At 45.6% G+C, this 21,014-nt stretch overlaps 1 protein-coding gene across 6 annotated transcripts in view; it reads right to left on the reverse strand.

The window, feature by feature from the left end:
• Positions 1–21,014, reverse strand: part of LOC119957330 (netrin receptor UNC5D-like) — a 464,604-nt gene that overhangs the window by 42,441 nt on the left and 401,149 nt on the right. For all 6 annotated transcript variants that reach the window (XM_038785226.1, XM_038785223.1, XM_038785222.1 and 3 more), the window contains one exon: positions 1,130–1,214. In XM_038785226.1, coding sequence (XP_038641154.1) covers positions 1,130–1,214 — 85 coding nt within the window. The remainder of the gene's footprint in view (positions 1–1,129; positions 1,215–21,014) is intronic.

The following is a 21,014-nucleotide window of genomic DNA, read 5'->3' on the forward strand; positions in this document are numbered from 1 at the left end:
TGACATTTTCTCTACTTCATTTCCGATTCCCAGAATCTTCAGTGTTTTGCTTTTGTTCCCAGCTATTTGTCTGTTGTGGGACCTGCTGCACACAAATTGGTTGCCATTTTTCCTACATTGCAACAGAGAGTGCAGCAGAAGGGTCTGGGACATACAGGGCAATGTGGGACTGAGGACCGTCCACACAGTGATGCCTGGAGGCACATGACCCAGAGTCAAGGCCAGTCTGGAGATGGGCAGAGTTGGATTAAAAACTGAGGATACAGTCTGCTCCCGACCTGTATCCTCTGCTGTATGTATGTATGCAGTTATGACTTATTCATACAGACCTGTATTCCGTAGTCAAGACTACGAAGTCTGCTTCATAGTGTCTGAAGCAGAATTCTTCAGCAAATACACTTCAAAAGTATCTTACTGTCTGTAAAACGCTTTGGGATATCACGAGATTGTGAAAGGCGCAAGACAAATCCAAGCCTTTTGATGTGAAGCAACCAAGGCTAAGGCATTGAAAGATGTAATTCCTGTCAATTAGACAGCATACAACAATCAGTAATGTTTTGTTCAGGACGAGGTGAATCACCAGGAGAGATACACACCCAATCTCAACATAATTAGAAGTGCACTCATGTGTTATTATAACAATCTATAATTAGCTGATGTGAAGCTAATTATTTATAATAAATACCCTTAATAGTTCTGATATTTCAGTTGGAATTTTCAATGGCAAAGTGCTAATGAAATGAAGCATTGTGAATATATAATGACTGTGTTTTACTTTTTTTAAACCATGCAATTAGATTCCAAAGCTTTAATTATTTACGATTAAAAATATTCTAGACAATCAACATAATTTCATGCTTCTTGAGATGCAATGCTCAGAAGCCAAGTCGAAGATCAGAGCGACAGCTCAAAAATGACCAAGCATTCTGGTATATTTTTCAGATTGTTCCTTTGTCTGTGAACTATCAGACCATGAAAGGACTATTTAATAAATCCAATTCTTCACTTCAATTGACCGCTTAATTTCCCCACCACCCAGAATCCCAATGCGCAGACTGCAACTTTCCCCATTCCATTCTGTACAGAATATAAAAGTCGCATGTTCACTTGAATGTCTGTTGACTCCCACCTGTTTTCGCCTTGATTTACTGCGATGTACATTTCCCATGAATTTCCCTCCGGAATTGCTCCCAGTGGAACCAATAAACGGATTCCTGATGTTAAAAGAAAAAAAATCACTTGTGAGTGTCACATGCGGAAACAAATGTAATAATCATCAATAACTGGGACAAGGGCTGAAGATTATCAATGGAAGATTGAGGTCATTTATTCTGACTGAAGATTATTTGAACAGGGAATACTCCACCATGAGTGGGAAGAAAGGCAGGCAGGATAACATTTACAAAGGGATTGGTTGAGCATTAAAAATGATGCTTCATGACTGTTCCGAGGAAAGGACAGATGGAGGAGTGGACATCCCCAAACTCAAGCCAGTTTGGACAGAGATGCAACCAGGCTGCTCTGTTCCCTGTTGTAACTTCTCAAATTCTTTCATGTGAAGGTTTCAAGGCATGATATCTTGCAAAAGCCACCTGCAATCTGCCTGTTTCATCTCAGCCTATTGGCAGAAGGATAAAACGTGTCAGCAGCTCATTCCTTCCAATCTGATGCCCGTTCAGAAACTTGTTCTTGCTTTTGCTGTTTGTCTGCTTCCCTGACTTGGTCTGCCGCATGTCTGCTGATGATGGGTCTGGTACGGGGACATGCCAGGAGGGTCAACACATTCAGCCTTGCACATACACATTGAACTCGCGCACACGGGAAATCAGAGATCCTCAGGGGGTTTGAAAGCTGGAGAAGTTACAGAGCACATTCAAAACGGTCGGGTTCTCAATGTGATTCAGATCTCACATCCGCTCAAAGAGAATTAGAAACTACGACTGCTGAGCTCTGGGAACTACTGGATATTCATGACAAACGCGGTACTCATGGGTTGCAAACCGAGCAAGATCATCTCCCCGCTGTAACAAAACAATAAATGGGTTTCTAAAGAACAGTTTTTACAATTTCACTGTGCCAAGTGCACAATGGAAGTCTTTTCCTGAAGATCTCTGACCAGAAAAAAACCCATAAATCAGAGAAATTTGGCATTCATTCTGGAAAATACAAAATGATTTGGAACTGAGAAATCCTTCCCAAATTCTAAAATATAGGAAATTCTCTGAACTGTAAAGTTCATTTATTATATTGACATGAAGGTGAGATAGTTCCTTCTAACTCATGTGATGAATATTTCAAGACCTTGTCATTTACTTTAATGACTGGTATAATTGGGAGGCTGCAAACTGGCAAGACTGTAACCTCACTGAAGTCTCTGAATATTTAAACTCGGGGAAGGAGATTGATGTGTGTGTTTTTTCTGTTCCTTTGTTCCAGAACTGATGCATGGAATACCTCTTCAGCAGAGACATGGCCTTCATCCAATCTGCCTCCCAGGTCTCACCACTAACAAGAATGGGGCCCATTCTTGAGGTGTCTGCACAAAACAGACATGCGGTCCCTAAATCGGTTAACTGAAGGCGTAATGCCTGCTGAAGGGCCTGGCTGCAAAGTTAATCGGTGATGAGCGGAGCAACCAATGGTAGATTTATTTGTAAAAGGAAAATGTTCTATGGAGCCAGGAGGAGAAGTAGTGCTTTCCCAGGCTTCATAGCCATTTTCACTCCCTTTCCACGGTCAAGCACTTCCACTTCCCTCCACCCCTCCAGGAACTTAGCTGAATTTGGTCAGACAACTGGTCACCAAGAGAAGAGCAGAGCACAAACAGCAGACCTGACAGCTGCCAGTAGATCAACTGGGCTGTTGATGCTCTTGTGGCTACAAAAGTACATCAGAGGCTGGGAATCCTGCAATGGGGAACTCACCTCCCGACTCACCCTGTCCACAAGGCATAATTCAGGAATGTGATGGAATACTCTCCACTTGCCTGGATGAGTGCAGCTCCAACAACACTCCAGAAGCCATCGAGAACAAAGCAGCCCCGCTTGATTAGCACCCCATGCACAAACATTCATCCCCCTCTCCTGCCACTGACACACAATGGCAGCCTTGTGTACAGTGGCGGACTGGGTCTAAAAATATTGGTTGCTAGGAGACAAAGGGGGCCCACCCACAACTACAATGCTATCATTTAATTTTCATAACGAATAAATAAAATTTTCAAAAAATACATATGGAAAAAAGGGTACAATTAAAATTTTTGTGGAAAAAATGTGCATTTCTTAGTAATTACAGTGTACATGTACTGTACATATAACTGGCAGTAGATACCAAATGTAAATACAGAATGTTATAATTTAATTTTTTATTTATTTTTTAAAATTTGAAGTAATTGGTTGATATTTTAAAATAGTTTACTGCACAATTTACACATTAACAGATAGTTCAAAAGCACAATAGAGCATTGCATGCAGTCCACTATATTAAGAGCAATCGTTTGTGTTCGCTAGATGATTGTGCGAATCTGCAAATAATTGCTTCTGCATCCAATTCATCTAACAATTCCTTTTCAATGGATAGCAACATGTATGATTCCAAATTCTCCTCAGACAGCAAATTTCTTAACCTTGTCTTTATGATCTTTAGCTTTGGAAATGTCCACTCACATTGGACTTGAGTAACTGATAATGTGCAAATGACTTTATAAAGTTCATAAAGGTTATCATATGCCTTGTCATGAAGTCTGTTGGATGCCAGAATTTTTAGGGTTGTGGGGATGGGCAAGTGCTGCAAATTTTACAATTGTTGCAACTGGAATCCATATTCTCACCATCATTAAGCAATAGCTTTAATACATCAAAGTTTGAAGCAAAAGAAAACAATTCCAATATTACTTGATCTTTGCTGATTTGTGGAAACAGCTTAATAATACCTTTTTTCTTCAAGGCCCTTCTCTGCATTAGTTTTAAACTTTGCTGGGTCCAAGCAGGACAAATCATTATACAACTGTTTGTGTTGTACAAAGCGTGATTCTAGTGACTGGACAATGCGATCCATTATTAGGTTAAACACATTTACTCGAAAATCAGCTGGAGAATCTGAGGAATTTCTTTCATCATCAATAAGCTCATCTGCCATTCTTTTCTTCTTCCTCTGCCTCTTAACTGGCAATGCTGTTTCCAACGCATCAATTTCCAATATTTGATTTTCATCCATATTCATCTGTGAAATCCTGTCATTACATTTATTTACAAATTCCAAAGCCTTGCTGTGAACGTTATCAAATGTTCTTGTCTGTTCCTTCAACTTTCTTGTAGCTGAATCTACCAAACTCCATGCAGTAAACATATCTAAACCACTTGTCTGTAGATAACTTGATAACGGGGTTGTAGTTTCAAATATATACAAGTAAGTAAATGCTGTCAATATGGTTTCAAACTTTAGAAGACTTTGAAGTAAAACATTTGCTTCATTTTTGTTTTTGCATCAAACTTTTCTGAATCTTGTATCATTGATAAGCATGTCAATAGATTTACGAAAGTATTGGTAGCGGCATCATCAAAACGTCCAAATATAGTTTTTGCTGCATTGGATTTTCCTGACCATCTGGTCTCACCAATTAGCTTTAATCATTTCATTTTTTCTTGTCCTAGATGTTTTCCAACAACTTCTATCCATAGAGCCATTCTCTTGTATGATGCTTTCACAAAAGTTGCTATATTCTGGAGAAAATTGAAAAAAGAAACTGCAGGCACACAACATTTTGTTGTTTCAGTTATCACCAAATTCAAGACATGGGCATAGCACCATATATGAACATGTTGATCAGCCACATCAGCAATTTTACTTTGTAAACCATTATACTGGCCATGGGTAGCTTGCAGCGCCATCTGTGCTATCAGATAAACAGTTTTGGGGGTCAATTTTAAGATGCTGTAATGTTTCAATCAATAGATCAAAAAGTCCCTGTCCTGTACCATCATTACTTGGCACAACTGAAAGTAGTCGCTCACAGATAATACCTTTAAGCACATACCGAATAATAATGCTAAACTGATCGATGGATGAATTTCTTGTGTTGAATCAACCTGAATAGAATAATATTTTGCTTGAGAAACTTCATGACTAATTCTTTCTTGTATCATATTCTTCATAATTTTGATTAACATGTTTATAGTTGTTTTACTCAGGTATGTAACAAGTCCACCACGGCCTTTTCTTTGAGCCTTTCCTTGTTGCTCTAATCGTTTGATTCTTTGTTTAGACTTGTTTTGCACTGCAGAAACGTGAGCTGCCATAATGGGGTCATATTTTGCCATCAACTGCACTGTAGCTAAAAAATTGCCATAATTGGGGCAGCACGGTAGCATGGTGGTTAGCATAAATGCTTCACAGCTCCAGGGTCCCAGGTTCGGTTCTCGGCTGGGTCACTGTCTGTGCGGAGTCTGCACGTCCTCCCCGTGTGTGCGTGGGTTTCCTCCGGGTGCTCCGGTTTCCTCCCACAGTCCAAAGATGTGCGGGTTAGGTGGATTTAAATTGCCCGTAGTGTCCTTAAAAGTAAGGTTAAGGGGGGGGGGGGGTTGTTGGGTTACGGGTATAGGGTGGATAGGTGGGGTTGAGTAGGGTGATCATTGCTCGGCACAACATCGAGGGCCGAAGGGCCTGTTCTGTGCTGTACTGTTCTATGTTCTATGATTCAGAACCTCATTATCTAGAGTGTAGGCCAATTCATTTCTGTGACCTCGAAAAGGAAGTGCTTGCTTGCCTAACATATTTATGATGTCTATAATCCTCATGACAATACTTCTCTGCTTCAATACTTCTTCTTTCCTTTTAATTAGTGATGCTGCAAAAAATTTATCTAAGGTGCCATCATTAACCACACTGATATATTGCTGAGCATTTCTGACATGTGTTGTTGTCGATTCATGTAAAGTCAAGCTCTGGCTAATACACCTGTAGTCACTAAAGCCATATACAAAGGGTGATGGATTACAAGTGTTGGGAAACTCAAAGGCTAAGCAGTATGAACAATATAAGCATCTATTTCCTTTGTTATATGTTAGCCATTTTCTTGGGACTGAGTCATTCATAATTTTCCTCTCATACAAACGAGCATCAAATGGCAGATCATCAAGTGGCTGGTGGATGTTCAGCAAAAAGCAGTTTTAGCTTTGCTCATGATGGATATTGGAAGATTCCAGTAATTGATCTTTCATTTTCTTGTGTAGGTTCATTTACAGGATGTGCTTCAGAAACCAAGTATTTATGCTTGAAGGAATATCTGATTCCCTGTCACTAGTTGTTCAGATGTTGCAACTACAGGCAGTACAGATACCGGAACAAGGAAGCCAGAATAAATATTGGGCCTGGGTTGATTAGTAATGGATGCACTTGTATTTGTCTCTACATTCAAAGTAGCTCTTCTCTGTTCTTGTAACTCGCATGTCATTGCATCATCACCATAAGCATTGTTTCTTGCTTCTTGATTATTTGTTGCAGAACTGGATATTGATGTGGATTGTGCTTGTGGTATTATAAACTCTGTAATAGGCCTGCATCGCTTGGCTGATTCCTTCCTTTCTGCTTCTTTTTGTTCTTTGCGTTTTAGTGACCCAGATTTATGCTTTTTCTTTTCCATGCTGGTAGGGGTAATATTCCTGAAATAAAAACTTAATTAAAAATAGCCCACATTGGGAAAAATGAATATTGATGATTGCAAGAATAACTTGAAGGAACGCCAGATAAACCCCTACTTGATAAAAAATATAAAATAACTTACTTACACTTCAATAGGCTATGTTCATTAGTCAATACTACTGTGGCCTATGCAGCTTCAGAAGAGGAGACAATCCACTGTCCAGTGTTCACACCAGCAAGCAACTGAGACAACTGTTGAAACTTAGAAGTTTGGTCCGACTATAGTAAGACATTAAGAATGGCCCCACGACCAAAGTTAACATGTCCAGTTTGATACCAGTGTAGTGTTATAAGTCGCAACCCTTTGAGTTTACCGATCATGGCTTATCACTTCAATATCTTTGACCTCATGATTCACGGTCAAAGGTACCGCTTCTCCTTTTCGGTGACCTCATGACCCTATGTACTGCTTGATATCCTTTCAAGTTGCCGACCATCTCAAATCACGAACTGTAACTTTATCTTTAAATTCACACACTCTTGCTGAAAACATGGATTTCCAACTATGTCCGACCCGGGTGAACCAGCGCCCCCCCCCCACCCCCCCCCCCCCCCCAACTCCTTTTCACATCCGTTTAACACTGCTTTGTTCCTTCATACACTGAGTGATTATTTGTTTGTTTCTTTATTGCATTTTTATTTGGTATTGCTCTTTTTTAAAACAATTATATTTTATTAAGTTAGAATACAAATCTCAGGAAAGAAGTTGGAGATTTATTTATCTAATTAATTATAATTTTTAAGGGCCCTTCAGAGATTCACGGGCCCCTTCTTGGCTCTCCGGGCCCCGGACCGATGTACCGGCTGAACCAAGACTACTGCTTGATATCCTTTGAAGTTGCCGACCATTTCAAATCACGAATTGTAACTTTATCTTTAAATTCACACACTCTTGCTGAAAACATGGAATTTCCTTAATTATGCCCGACCCGGGCCCCCCTATTCCACATCCTTCCACTACCTCCCCTGCTTCATTCCTTTTCATGCACTGCTTATTTGTGTCCTGTTCTCTTTTTTTTCTTATTCCTTTTTATTACTAAAACAGTTGTCTGTGTTTGTTTCTTTATTGCATTTTTATTTGATATAGGGGGCCCACTTCATCAGGGGCCCACTTGCCATCGGGCAAGCTGACACCCTGGCCAGTCCGCCACTGCTTGTGTACCATCTACAAGATGCACTGCAGGAACTCACCAAGGCTCCTGCGACAGCACCTTCCACAACCTCCTTCATTCCGAAGGACAAGGGAAGCAGAGGCACTGGAACACCACCAACTATAAGTTCCTCTCTAAGCCACACCACCATCCTGACTTGCACATTTATCATGGTTCCTTCACTGTCGCTGACTCAAAATCCTGGAACTCCCTCTCTAACAGCTCTCTGGGTGTACTTGCAGCGGTTCAAGAAGGCAGCTCACCACCACCTTCTGAAGGGCAACTAGGTTGGGCAATAAATGCTGGTCCAACCAGCGACGCCCACATCCTATGAAGGTAGAAAAGAAAATGAGGCTTGAGGACCAATTTCAGGCCGACTCAATTTGAGCACAGGCTGCCCAGACAGCGGTGAGTTTGACCTTGGACGACATCGCAGGTTTATCGCTCTCACTGAAGTTTTCTGCACACGAGAGAACGGTTTCTATTGCTGTGTTCATAATATTCCTGTTTTAGGCCTGTGTTTTGACAGCAACAGCACAATGGAAAAAATAGTTTGCACCTATTTCGATTATAAAAGCAATTTTTGGTTGCTTTCATTCCTAAAGGATATGCTCATGAAATAACTACCTTTGTGCAGCAAACAGTCCCAGTGGACTGCCTTATAACACTATGATTGAAAAGTGCCACAGAGATGTGTTTCTTTTCTGTGATGTGATATTGTACAGCATAAACTGAAACCCTTCTTATGCCACAGGATTGACAGGCTGGAAAAGATCAATACAAACTGATGGTCCAAATTCATGTTTCATGTTGTAGTTTAAATAAATCCTTTCAAGCTAAAATGGAGAGTCTTAGCTTCATTGTTAGAGACTTTCTGCTGCTGACCCAAGTGTGAACTCCAGCAACTAGCTGGCCAAATATGGTGCAAAACCCAAACTGCAGCGTTTCCCAGAGGTTCGAGATGAGGCGGATCTAGCATCTTATTCCAGGTTTTGATTGTAAATTCAGTCTGTTACTCTTGGTTCCATTGATGCCTGAACTGGATTAATACCACATTCCTGAATGGGTCACCAGCTGTTGCAATATCTTCACAGATGAAACTCAATTCCTCAGGATCTCCGCCTGCTTCGGGGGTCTTCAGAGGTACGCTGTCATTTCCTGATTGGAAGATCACCATGACCCCTGTGTATCAGTGCAAAAGTTAACAATTCGTAGGCAATCTTTATGAAACTAGGATGTAGCGAATTATCACTTTTTCCTCAGCAAAACACCTCAGAGATGGTGGATTACCACCCTGAATTATAACTGCGCAAAGTAGAATCACAAAAAGAATGAAAAATCACACGCCAGTGTGGGTTGTTGTCCTGGGGCAATTGCAAATGTAACTTTTCAATGAAACCGACATGCTTATCCTCTCATCACAGCTGGGGGAGTCTGCCCTCCTCAGCCCCGTGGGAAAGATTTCCACTGGTGTCTGTGAAAAGAGAGGTTTATATTCAAAAAGGGCAACAACGGGGCCAGAAATGCATGAAGCATCGTGGCCCAGGGACTGGGAAGGCATGATGTGGCATTCTCAATCTCACTAGATGGAGGTGAAGGGGGTAAGCCGAGGGGAGTGGGAGAAGGGGGTGGGGGGGGGGGGGGGGGGCGAGGCAGCTTCCTGCAAACATGGAGGTCCAGTCAGACGAGAGGACAAGGTGAGCCATCCTCGAGCATGTTGCAGCAAGAAATCTCAAACGTGTCTTCCCTCTCTCTCAGAGCCAGGCATTGGCACCGAGTACAAATGGAAAGACCTAAACGGACCGAAAAAGGACTTGGGGAAAGCACCCCCAACAACAGATGTTCGAGATAAATGAGAGGTATCCAGGTTAAATCAATGTGCTGGACCCAGCTCACCAAAAGCAAAGTTACTTCCAACTCGGGGCTTCAACAATCTCAGGCAGGTTTGTCTTTTATACTTCCCCCAAAGCTAAATAAATGATCGGTTTTATGTATAAACCAGCTCTTCAACCTAAGGGCTTACGCACATGGGAGAAACTTGTCAATACCCACTCTTCTGGCTGCTGGTGAAATCTCTATGGTTTAGTCTGTGCAAGAAGAGAGTGTGAAAATTTATTTTCAGTTGGCTTGGCTTGCTGATGTGTTTGTAAGGGAAGGGTCACATGTATTTATTTCACATGGGAAGAAAACCAATGGGATGGGACTCTCCGTTGGCTGACGCCAAAATCGGGAATGCGATTGGCTGGAGAATAGGTTCTGACACCAAGATCGTGACGGGTGCCGATATGACGGCAAATCACAAATCTCCGTCACGCCAATGCGATCCGGGACACACATACAGTAAACATAATTTGCATATCATTCACGGGTCTGACCCGGTATTCTCTGGGGTCTCCGCAATTCTCCGCCTCCGCTAGGCCGAGTTCCCTACGTTGTGGTTCACATTTGCTTTTAAAAATTGTGAAACCAGCATCGTGGCTGGTGAGGGAGAGACAGACGGGGGTACAGAAAGTGTCCAACATCGCCAGTTTTCTGAAAGTTGTGCCGCTGGCCGAGAGGGTTTCAGCCAGCGCTGGGGGGGAGACGACACGGGCAGAGGGTGGCCAGGAGGTGGGCTGTGGGGTCAGGGTGGACGGGCATACAACACTACTGCCACAGCCGGAAAGGCAGCCAGGCATCGGCATGCACCGCTGACAGCCCACAGTGAACTTTGGGGCACAGGTCATATGGGTGTCCCCGAAGTCCCCTCTGGCCCCAGCTGGTCCATCAGCCGTATGAGCGTGCTCCAGCACAACCATTAGCTGGAGCGCACTGGGATGTTTTTAATTTAATAATCTTTATTGGCACAAGTAGGCTTACATCAACACTGCTATGAGGTTACTGTGAAAAGCCCCTAGTCGCCACATTCTGGCGCCTGTTCGGGTACACAGAGGGAGAATTCAGAATGGTCAATTCACCTAATAGCACGTCTTGGGACTTGTGGGAGAAAACCCACGCAGAAACGGGGAGAACGTGCGGACTCCACACAGACAGTGACCCAAGCCAGGAATCGAACCTGGGACCCTGGAGCTGTGAAGCAACTGTACTGTGCTGCACATTGTGCATGGGGACTGTAATGTGTATGTGCGGCTGCAGCTTGTCAGCCTCCCAAGTGTGAATCATGGATCTGGCGAATCCCGCACCGTTTTTCTTTGGAATCGATTGTGTTCCACGTGGCACCAGGGCTAGCCCCTCCACAGTCTCTGAAACGGTCCAGATTCGGTGACTGCTTTGCTGTTGTGAAAGTCCATGAATCCTGCCCCAGCGTCAGGAATGGAGTGTATTCAGCCCATGGCTTCCCAGAGATTGAAACAGAGACTTTGGGGTGGGGTGACCAAAGGTCTGATTAAAGAGTTTGGTCTTAACCAAAGGGGCAGCACGGTAGCATGGTGGTTAGCATAAATGCTTCACAGCTCCAGGGTCCCAGGTTCGATTCCCGGCTGGGTCACTGTCTGTGCGGAGTCTGCACGTCCTCCCCTTGTGTGCGTGGGTTTCCTCCGGGTGCTCCGGTTTCCTCCCACAGTCCAAAGATGTGCGGGTTAGGTGGATTGGCCATGCTAAATTGCCCGTAGTGTCCTAAAAAGTAAGGTTAAGGGGGGGTTGTTGGGTTACAGGTATAGGGTGGATACGTGGGTTTGAGTAGGGTGATCATTGCTCGGCACAACATCGAGGGCCGAAAGGCCTGTTCTGTGCTGTACTGTTCTATGTTAACGATGATTTTAATGCCATTCTTAAGAAGTAAGAAGAAATAAAAGGATAAACGGGAGAGTCAAAGGAAAAGGGGCAGACAATGAATTCCCATTTAACTGGATGTTTCGGCAAATTTGTACCTCAATTCTGTTGATCCACCTTGCAACCATTGAGCGTGATTTACCGACCAACCCGAAGGGACCGCCAGCAGGATGTTCTGGTCCCGCCGTTGTTAACGGGATTTCCCATTGACTGCACCCTTCGTCGCCAGGTAGCCGTCGGTGGGACAGGAATATCCCGCCGCTGTGAACGGCCAGTAAATTCCGTCCATTATTTTAAAAAAAAATTTAGAGTACACAATTCATTTTTTTCCAATTAAGGGTCAATTTAGCGCAGCCAATCCACCTACCCCTGCACATCTTTGGGTTGTGGGGGCGGAACCCACGCAGACACGGGGAGAATGTGGAAACTGCACACAGACAGTGACCCAGAGCCGGAATCTAACCTGGGACCTCGGCGCCATGAGGCAGCAGTGCTAACCACTGCGCCACCGTGCTGCCCACTCCGCACATTATCTTTGACAGATTTCTATTAGTTAGGATATCAATTTCAGGGTGCAATTCTCCCAAAAGGGAACAATGGCCCTCAAGCGAACGCGTTTAGTCACTTGCTTCCCGGCGCTCGCAGTACCAACACGTGGCCAAAGTGAGGCCGCACATAGCCCTGTTTTGTACAGTTGGGATGTCCACTCGCCGGAAGCCCCCCCCATTGTAGCGAGATATCAGGACGGCATTTACACCTGCAAGGCCCCCAAAACAATCCCTGACTGCCCCTCCCCAACCCAGTCCAAATGCACTGTGTGACGGTCGGGAGGGTCCCCCTGACACCCACAGCAGGCAACCCCGTGTGCGCAAAAAATGGCAACTTGGCACTGCCAAATTGGTACACTGGCAGTGCCTATGCCAGCTGGCAGTGCCATCTGGGCACCTCAGCAGTGCCAGGGCATCACCATTCCCAAAGGGCATGCAGCTGGGGGCCTCCGATCCCCTGGGAGACCCCCACGACTGCTGTTCCATCTGGTGCCCGTTTGTGGCGACCAAGTGCTGAATGGCGCTTGCCCGAGGTCCTGGAGGCAGAAGGGTTGAATACCAAAGCCTCAGTTGCCCCGGAAATCTGCACATTAGCTTGAAGCTAACTGCCTCATTCTAACATGCAGATCTGCCAAAACGTCGATCATGTGAGGCGTGGCGCGCCGGGTAGATCCCGGGAGCGGGGTCTCCCGGCTTTTAACGGCCACGCAAGGGTGGCACGGCGGCAAAGTGGCTAGCACCGCTGCCTCACAGCGCTGAGGACCCCAGTTCAACCTCGGCCCCGGGTCACTGTCGTGTCTTCGTGGGTCTCATGCCCACAACCTAAAGATGTGCAGGGTAGGTGAATTGGCCACGCTAAATTGCCCCTTAATTGGAAAAAAAAGAATTGGATCGTCTAAACTCAATAAAACAAATTTTTTACATTCTACGGGTACGCTGTGCTGCGGCGAGCTGCTTTTCAGGCGCAATGTGGTCGGCGGATCACGCCTTCAGTCTTGAAAGTTTGAACGGATCAACAGCCTCCACATCGTCTCCACCCCCTTGCTTGAGAAGGAGTTTCCCCCCCCCACCCCGAACATCACCACCGGCCCTTTGTATTCTAACTCTCTTAAGATGAAGGTCAACATTCCATGAACCTCTTTGACATGTCCCGATTTGTATTCCAGGACACCCTAAATCACTTTGCTCTTTCGGTTTCTGGTCTCTTTTGATTTGCCTTTTACAGATGCCCACACTGAATTCTAATTTCCACAGTTTTGCCTCGAGCCTAATCTGTCACTGTCACTTTGTAGCGTCCTGCGGGTAGAGATAGAGAAGTGGAGCAGTTGACTGAGCATTGGAATTTCAGAAATCCTGAAGGGAAAAATATAATTCCCAGGGATATGCTATGAATATAGACGCACTTCCCTGAAATTCCCTGAAGATCCTCGAGATCTCTTGCAACATCCCATGGACCCCCGGAAGTGCAGCCACACTTCCAGGAACTTTATGTATCAGCGAAGTCCAAGGAATCTCCGACAAAAATAGGCACCCTCCCAATTATATAGTTATGCAACTGTAGGAAACTGTTTCACCACATATGGAACATGTGTGAGAATGGATGTTCATGTTGAAGTATTTATATGTGCGCGCGCTGAAAAAGAATGAATGGAAACTCTTTGTTTCACAATTCCACACCAAACCACAGAAGCAGATATCAGCACAACACCGGACGAAGAGGTAGGTTTGAAGGGGAATCTGAAAGGAGGAGAGAGAGTCCGGTTAGTGGTTTAGGGAGAAGGTTTCAGAGCCCAGCGTGCAGGCAGCTGAAGGCATGGCTGCCAACAGTGGAGTGAAGAAAACTGGGCAAGTCAAGAGGTCAGACCTGGAGGACAGGAGTCTTCGCAAAACATTTAGCTCCATTTCTGTCGATCTTCATGGTTAAAAAGCCTCTGTTAGATCCCACCCAGTGCCGAGTTTAATTTGGGGTATGAAGCTCAGGAAGGAAATCGGCCTTGGATGCGTGTGTTGTGCAGTTTGATTAAAATTGCACTTGGGTGCAAAGGGTTAAATTCAGAGGTGAGATTTCACCAACATAATTTATAGTCCCTTCAATTCAGCAGGTCTTTAACTTGATATAACTTGGATACAGAGAAAGAATATCTTCAGTGGGGGAGACCAGACCCAAGTATAATCTTAAAATTAGAGCTGGGCCTTTCAGGGGTGAAATCAGCGGGCATCTTTAGAACATAGAACAGTACAGCACAGAACAGGCCCTTCGGCCCTCAATGTTGTGCCGAGCCATGATCACCCCACTCAAACCCACGTATCCACACTATACCCATAACCCAACAACCCCCCCCTTAACCTTACTTTTATTAGGACACTACGGGCAATTTAGCATGGCCAATCCACCTAACCCGCACATCTTTGGACTGTGGGAGGAAACCGGAGCACCCGGAGGAAACCCACGCCCACAGGGGGAGGACGTGCAGACTCCACACAGACAGTGACCCAGCCGGGAATCGAACCTGGGACCCTGGTGCTGTGAAGCATTTATGCAAACCACCATGCTACCCTGCTGCCCGGTAACACAATGTTGAAGCCCATCAAAACCTCGAGAACTCCTGCAAATGGTGACAGACTTTGGTCCAATCAAGCATTAACATCCGTGGCCTTTTGTTACATTTCTAACTGCTTCTCTTGCTGCAAGTATGAGCACAGCACAGTATTTATGGAAGGATGTCGTGATAATGCACAGAGTGAACATTATGACTTCTCTCAGCAAGTACCCCATTCAAATTCATTGTGCACGGACGTCAGTGCAAAGGATGTCAACTGGCATCTTTTATAACAATGTCACTGCTGTCAAACTAAAAGAAACAGAATGTTTCAGCTTTTCACTGTTGAATTTCAAGTGGGTTATAAACTGTTCTCACTGAATTGTGCAGACAGTAGCTGCAATATAATGGCAGAAGTAGGCAAATGGATAAACCTGAATGAGACCTGTGGTTACACTGAGAAACCCTCCCTATTAAACCATTTCAGGGAAAAGAAAACACACACAAGGGGCGCGATCTACCGGCTGGATATTCCGGATCCACGCCGGCGCACGCGTTTCCTGGCGACGAGGGGTGCAGTCTCCGGTAAATCTCATTAACAGCGGCAAGGTCCGTAAATCCCGGCGAGAAACACGGGGTGGTTTGGTCGGTAAACCCGCCATCAAAAGTTCCCCTTGTCCTCTCTTATTCTTTTATTCATGGGATGCCCAGCATTCATTCCCCATCCCAAGTTGCCCTCGGACTGACTGGCTTGCCACACCATTTCTGAGTCACATGTCGGTCAGACCAGGGAAGGACGGCAGATTTCCTTCCCTAAAGATGGAATTTCTGTGGAATTCAAACTTTACCGTCCGCTGCGGTGGGATTTGAACCCAGGAAGAGGTCATCCTGGATTACTAGCCCAGTGACAATACCACAACGCCTCCCTGTGCTGGGTTACTTTACTCCACATCACCACTATTGTTTAGACTTCTTATTCCCTGCCACAGCTGGGTCAGAGGATGACAATGTCCAAAGATCAGGCTTGGTTTGATGTTAACTTCTGCTGATCAGGGGCTGGTTTAGCTCACTGAGCTAAATCGCTGGCTTTTACAGCACACCAAGCAGGCCAGCAGCACGGTTCGATTCCCGTACCAGCCTCCCCGGACAGGCGCCGGAATGTGGCGACTAGGGGCTTTTCACAGTAACTTCATTGAAGCCTACTCGTGACAATAAGCGATTTTCATTTCATTTTCATCTGTCTTAAAAAGAGCAAAATTATTGAACTAGTTTTTAAAATGACAATCCTGCAGGCTTGTTGGAAAAAAATAAAAACAATATTTGAAAGGTGTGACACTGGACAATTTTAAAAACCGATGACAGACATTAATTCGCCAACAACATATGAGAAGAAGACATGGTAGGTCTCAGGACCAGATAGTCAGGAGACTACTAATAGAAAGATGAAATGCTCAAAACATGTAAAATGGTGTGTGATGTACCAGAGATAGAGCAATGAACAGCTGCTAGTTCATGCTGTGTAATGACATTAAAAGGAATCACATAACTTTATGAATTGTTCTCAAGTGCCAGTTGAACTACTTAGGTAAGAGATGTTGATAGCATCTTACTGGCATATGCACTCCAATAGATGTTACGACACTCTAAAGTTCTGTTGGTTCATCAATCTTCAGTCTGGTTGACATTCACATGAAGTGAATATGGAGTCATAGAACATAGAACATAGAACAGTACAGCACAAAACAGGGCCTTCGGCCCTCGATGTTGTGCCGAGCAATGATCACCCTACTCAAACCCACGTATCCACCCTATACCCGTAACCCAACAACCCCCCCTTAACCTTACTTTTTAGGACACTACGGGCAATTTACCATGACTAATCCACCTAACCCGCACATCTTTGGACTGTGGGAGGAAACCGGAGCACCCGGAGGAAACCCACGCACACACGGGGAGGATGTGCAGACTCCGCACAGACAGTGACCCAGCCAGGAACTGAACCTGGGACCCTGGAGCTGTGAAGCATTGACGCTAACCACCATGCTACCGTGCTGCCCGTAACTTGGCTTGCCACTTCCCTGATAGTCCTTTATGGGCAAGTGACCATCGGTGCCAGCTTCATAGAAACTACATGGACCGCATTGTATTATCTTTAGTGAATAAACTGTGAATCAGGAGGCTCAAAGTTTCCTAGTTCCTGGCCATGTTTAAAAGGTTGTGCATGTGGAAATAACCTGCAAAAACACAATACTGAATAATTGAGGGGTCTGTTATGTGCATTACCCAGCAAGACCAACAGAATGAATGAAAACGGAGGGAAAGTTCGATCAATCCTCCATGAAGAAGATGAAGAACCCCGTGTGTGAAGAAATTGGTTATTTACTTTCCCAATCAGTCAGCAAAGAGCACATATATTCTATAAACAAACTCTTCCTATGCTGAAAAGAAGATTGGGAATCCATATATAGACCATGCTGGTCTGTGAGCAGCTGCCATCACTTGGATTCAGAACACCTACGCAAGCTCTCGATTGAAAATACTAAATTCTGATGCTATCCTGAAAGTAATCATCAAAAGAAGCATTTGTCGGTTCCTTGCTTCACCATCAATTGTGCAATCATGGAAAGGTGCAAACTGTTATTGCAGAATCATCAAGAAAGCTTCAGAGTGAGGTTAAAGTAGATACTACAAACACATGTAACTTTCTTTCTCAGTTATATGTGGTTCAGAAAGCCTGTTTAATATAAGGTTAACAATGTTTGTTGAATGTAAAATGCACTTTAAACTAAGTGTTGTTTCCCTGTATGATAAGAGGATGACATTTATTTCTGGCAGTGGCTCAAAATAGATGACAATAAATTGGTAGCAATGCAACAGTACAGAGGGAGTTCTACTCTGTATCTAAGCCATGTTGTCCCCACCCTGGGAGTATCTGATGGGATAGAGTGATCTACCCGAATGGGGACAGAGTCCTGTAGCAGGAGAGCTTAGCCGGGTGTTTCCCGGTGCTCGGAGTGCCAGGAGACACCGGTATCTAAGGCCCAGCTGAGTAGATGGGGGGCCTCAGCAGGGAACCTCCCGTCGAGGCCAAACTTTGTGCCGTTTTCTCCACCAAGGACATCTGTTCGCCAGAACGCCGGGTAGATACCAGAGGGAGGATCTCCTGGCATCGACTGGTTGCCTTGGGCCACGCTGCGCTGCTTTACGGACGCAACGCGACCGGTAGATCCCACCCACGATGCATCTATACTCATCCTAGGAGCGTTTAATGGAATAGAGTTGAGCTAGTCTTCCTATGTATCTAACCCATGCCATACCTGTCCAGGACAAGTCTGATGGCACAACACAGAGGGAACTTTATTCTATATTTAACCAGACTATATCTGGGGCGTGATCTACCAGCCATGTTGTGCTTGAACGGGACGACACGGCTGCCCGATGCCATGAGAAGCTTTCCCACGGGTTTCACGACAGCTTTGTGACATTACCCAGGTCTCGCAAAACATCGCAATCAGGATCCTGCCCACAATGGGCAGGACCAAGCCTCACATGTCTAAATCGGTTTAAAAGCTGCTCAAGCATGCTGACCAGGGATCTATCAGTCTCCAGGCCTTCACTGGCCTCCCCGCAGAGAGCCAGGAGCCGTTCAGTAATAGTCCAGACAAATGTGGATCGGCGGAATGGCAGCCGAGATGGTCTCCCGGGCCACCGGAGGCTCTTGTGTGGTTGTAGACAGGGCAGGGTTGCCACCCCCCAGACTGGCATCCTGGCATTGCCACCACCAAGGTGCCCAGGTGGCGCTGCAAAGCGGACAGGACCAGTGCTAGGGCTCCGAGGTGGCAGGGTGGCACTCCCAGCACAACGGGGAGGGGGGGGTTGGCTTGCCTGGACCCCTAGGTGGCCAGGGATAGTTCAGGGTGATCCCCGGCCCGAGAATGCGGGTGCCTTGGCCCTACCAGCCGGGCACGGCCAAGCTGGCAGAAGCACTGCCAAGGTGGCACTGCTAAGGGTCAGGGCCCGAGGGGGGCCATGTCCATGAAAGGAGGGTGGAGGAGGGTTTGAAGGGCGGAGCGGTGCATGGCAGCTATGCAGGGGCCTCTAGGAAGTTGGCGGGTGCAGACAGGCAGTGATTGACACACAGGATGACCAGTAAGCACACAACACAGTGCAGCCAATCACCAGACAGACACTACCACTATAAAGCCAGAGGGCACGAGGTTTCCCGCTCTCTCTGGACCCAGCCACTGAGACAGTCAGAGTCCACGAGCTAGCCAGTGCAAACACCATGCGGTAGCTAGTAAGTCTGGTCAGGCTAGTACAAGGTCTCCAATCAGTTCAGTATAGTGTCGACCCACAGCTGAATATGTTTATCAGTTCTATCGTTGAATAAAACAGTGTTGGATCCAGTGTTAGACGTCTGTTTCTAGCTTCACTGTATCAAGTGCAGTCCACATCGAATCAACCTGCCTAACACATCAGGGGGGTCACATAAGGGGGGGGCGTCCCTGGGACCCCATAGTTGGTTGTCCTCACTTAAGGGGTATGGGGTAATGTCCATGGGTGAGGGGGGGGGGGGGGGGACAAGCCCACATGAAGATTGGGTAGCCTTTCAAAAAGGCAGTCCAATCTCTGATTTCAGCTCCCCGGTGCTGAAAGAAATTCTCAGGATGGACGAAACCGGTATGAAACTCCCCAGAGCCAGTTAAGTGACTAAGGGCTGGATTCTTTGACCGCGCCCACCACGAATGGGGCGGGGACCATGTAAAGGTTCGCTGACCTTGGGCGGGAATTTCCAGTTGCTGGGCAGGGCGCGGCCGAGGAATCTCACTCTGAGTGCCATTTGGTAACAGTGGAGGGCACGCCAGCAGAACCTCCCCCTGAAAATCCCGCCACAAATGAAGAGAGAAATTCTTCTGCTAAGTTCGCGTAGAAACCTTTCCATCAGGTCGCGCCAGTGATCATTAGCGCTGACAGTAGGGGGCGGCACGGCGGCGCAGTGGTTAGCACTGCTGCCTCACGGTGCCGAGGACCCAGGTTCGATCCCGGCCCCGGGTCACTGTCCGTGTGGAGTTTGCACTTTCTCCCCGTGTCTCAGTGGGTCTCACCCCCACAACCCAAAGATGTGCAGAATTGGCCACGCTAAATTGGCCCTTAATTGGAAAAAAAAAGAATTGGGCACTCTAAATTTATGTTTATTATGTTTTAAAAAATGAGTGCTGACAGTGATGTTGAGCGCTTCAAAGAGGGAATGGTTTATTCACCTCACACTAACCTCACCCACTCCTATCAACATGATATTTGAAATAAACAGTTTCTAACCAAGAGCTTATTTCCAAGTCCTTGAGCACAAGCAGCAGTTTCTGCAATGATATTCAGCCCTTTCTGAATACATGTCTGGCTTTTGTGTCGACACTCCAAATTGCATGCACGATTCAGACATTTGCAATAAATTATTTTCCCCATCAGACGTGCCGGCTGAAATGCTATCGCGCATTTAAATGACAAGTTCCATCTTTAGAGTGATGAATTTAACCAATGTATAATGGGACTCAAATTGTACACAGCATTCATTGAACAAACCTTCACAAGATAGGTCTCTGATATACCCTTTCTGAATCAAAAAACAATGAGTTTTTCCAGCTTCAATGATTAAAGTTAAAAAGTCACCGCTAAAAATTATTACACATCGCTGTTTCTCGTCCATTTGGCAAGGATCAGCTTGTAACCTGCGAGTTCTCGTTAGTTTTCGTGAATGAAATGACATTTACTTTCATTTACACTTCCAATGCAGGATATAGCCACTTGTATTCAGGGCACCCAAACTATTACAGAATCATTTGATTTTCCAGCATGGAAGAAGGCCATTCAGCCCAACTGCCCTTGTGCTGGTTCTTTGAAATGAAAGTAGTTTCACCTCTTGCTGATGGGTTCCGATTCCAGGGAAGAATGCAGTGTATCAGCTGAGGCTGACTGGGCAGTGCTGCCTTGACAGAGAGCACTGCCTGTCAGGCAAGATGTTAAACCTCTTCCTTGATGCACGGAATGCAAAAGGTCCCCTAGCACTATTCAAGGGGGGGGCGGGGGGCGAGTTCTCCGACAGCCCTCCCACGGCTGACCATGTGATTGATACCTCATTCACCTCGGTGCTGTTTCTGGGGATTTGCTGCTCACCCCGTTCCTCTTCACAGACACCGATTTTCAAAGAAACCCGTGGCTGGTGAAATACTTGCAGATGTTTCCGACAAGTCACAGAAACACCAGCCAAACAACATCTCGGCAAAATGGACATTCTTCATACACAAGTT

This window comes from Scyliorhinus canicula, chromosome 26, assembly GCF_902713615.1.
Source record: "Scyliorhinus canicula chromosome 26, sScyCan1.1, whole genome shotgun sequence".
In the NCBI taxonomy this organism is placed as follows: domain Eukaryota; kingdom Metazoa; phylum Chordata; class Chondrichthyes; order Carcharhiniformes; family Scyliorhinidae; genus Scyliorhinus; species Scyliorhinus canicula.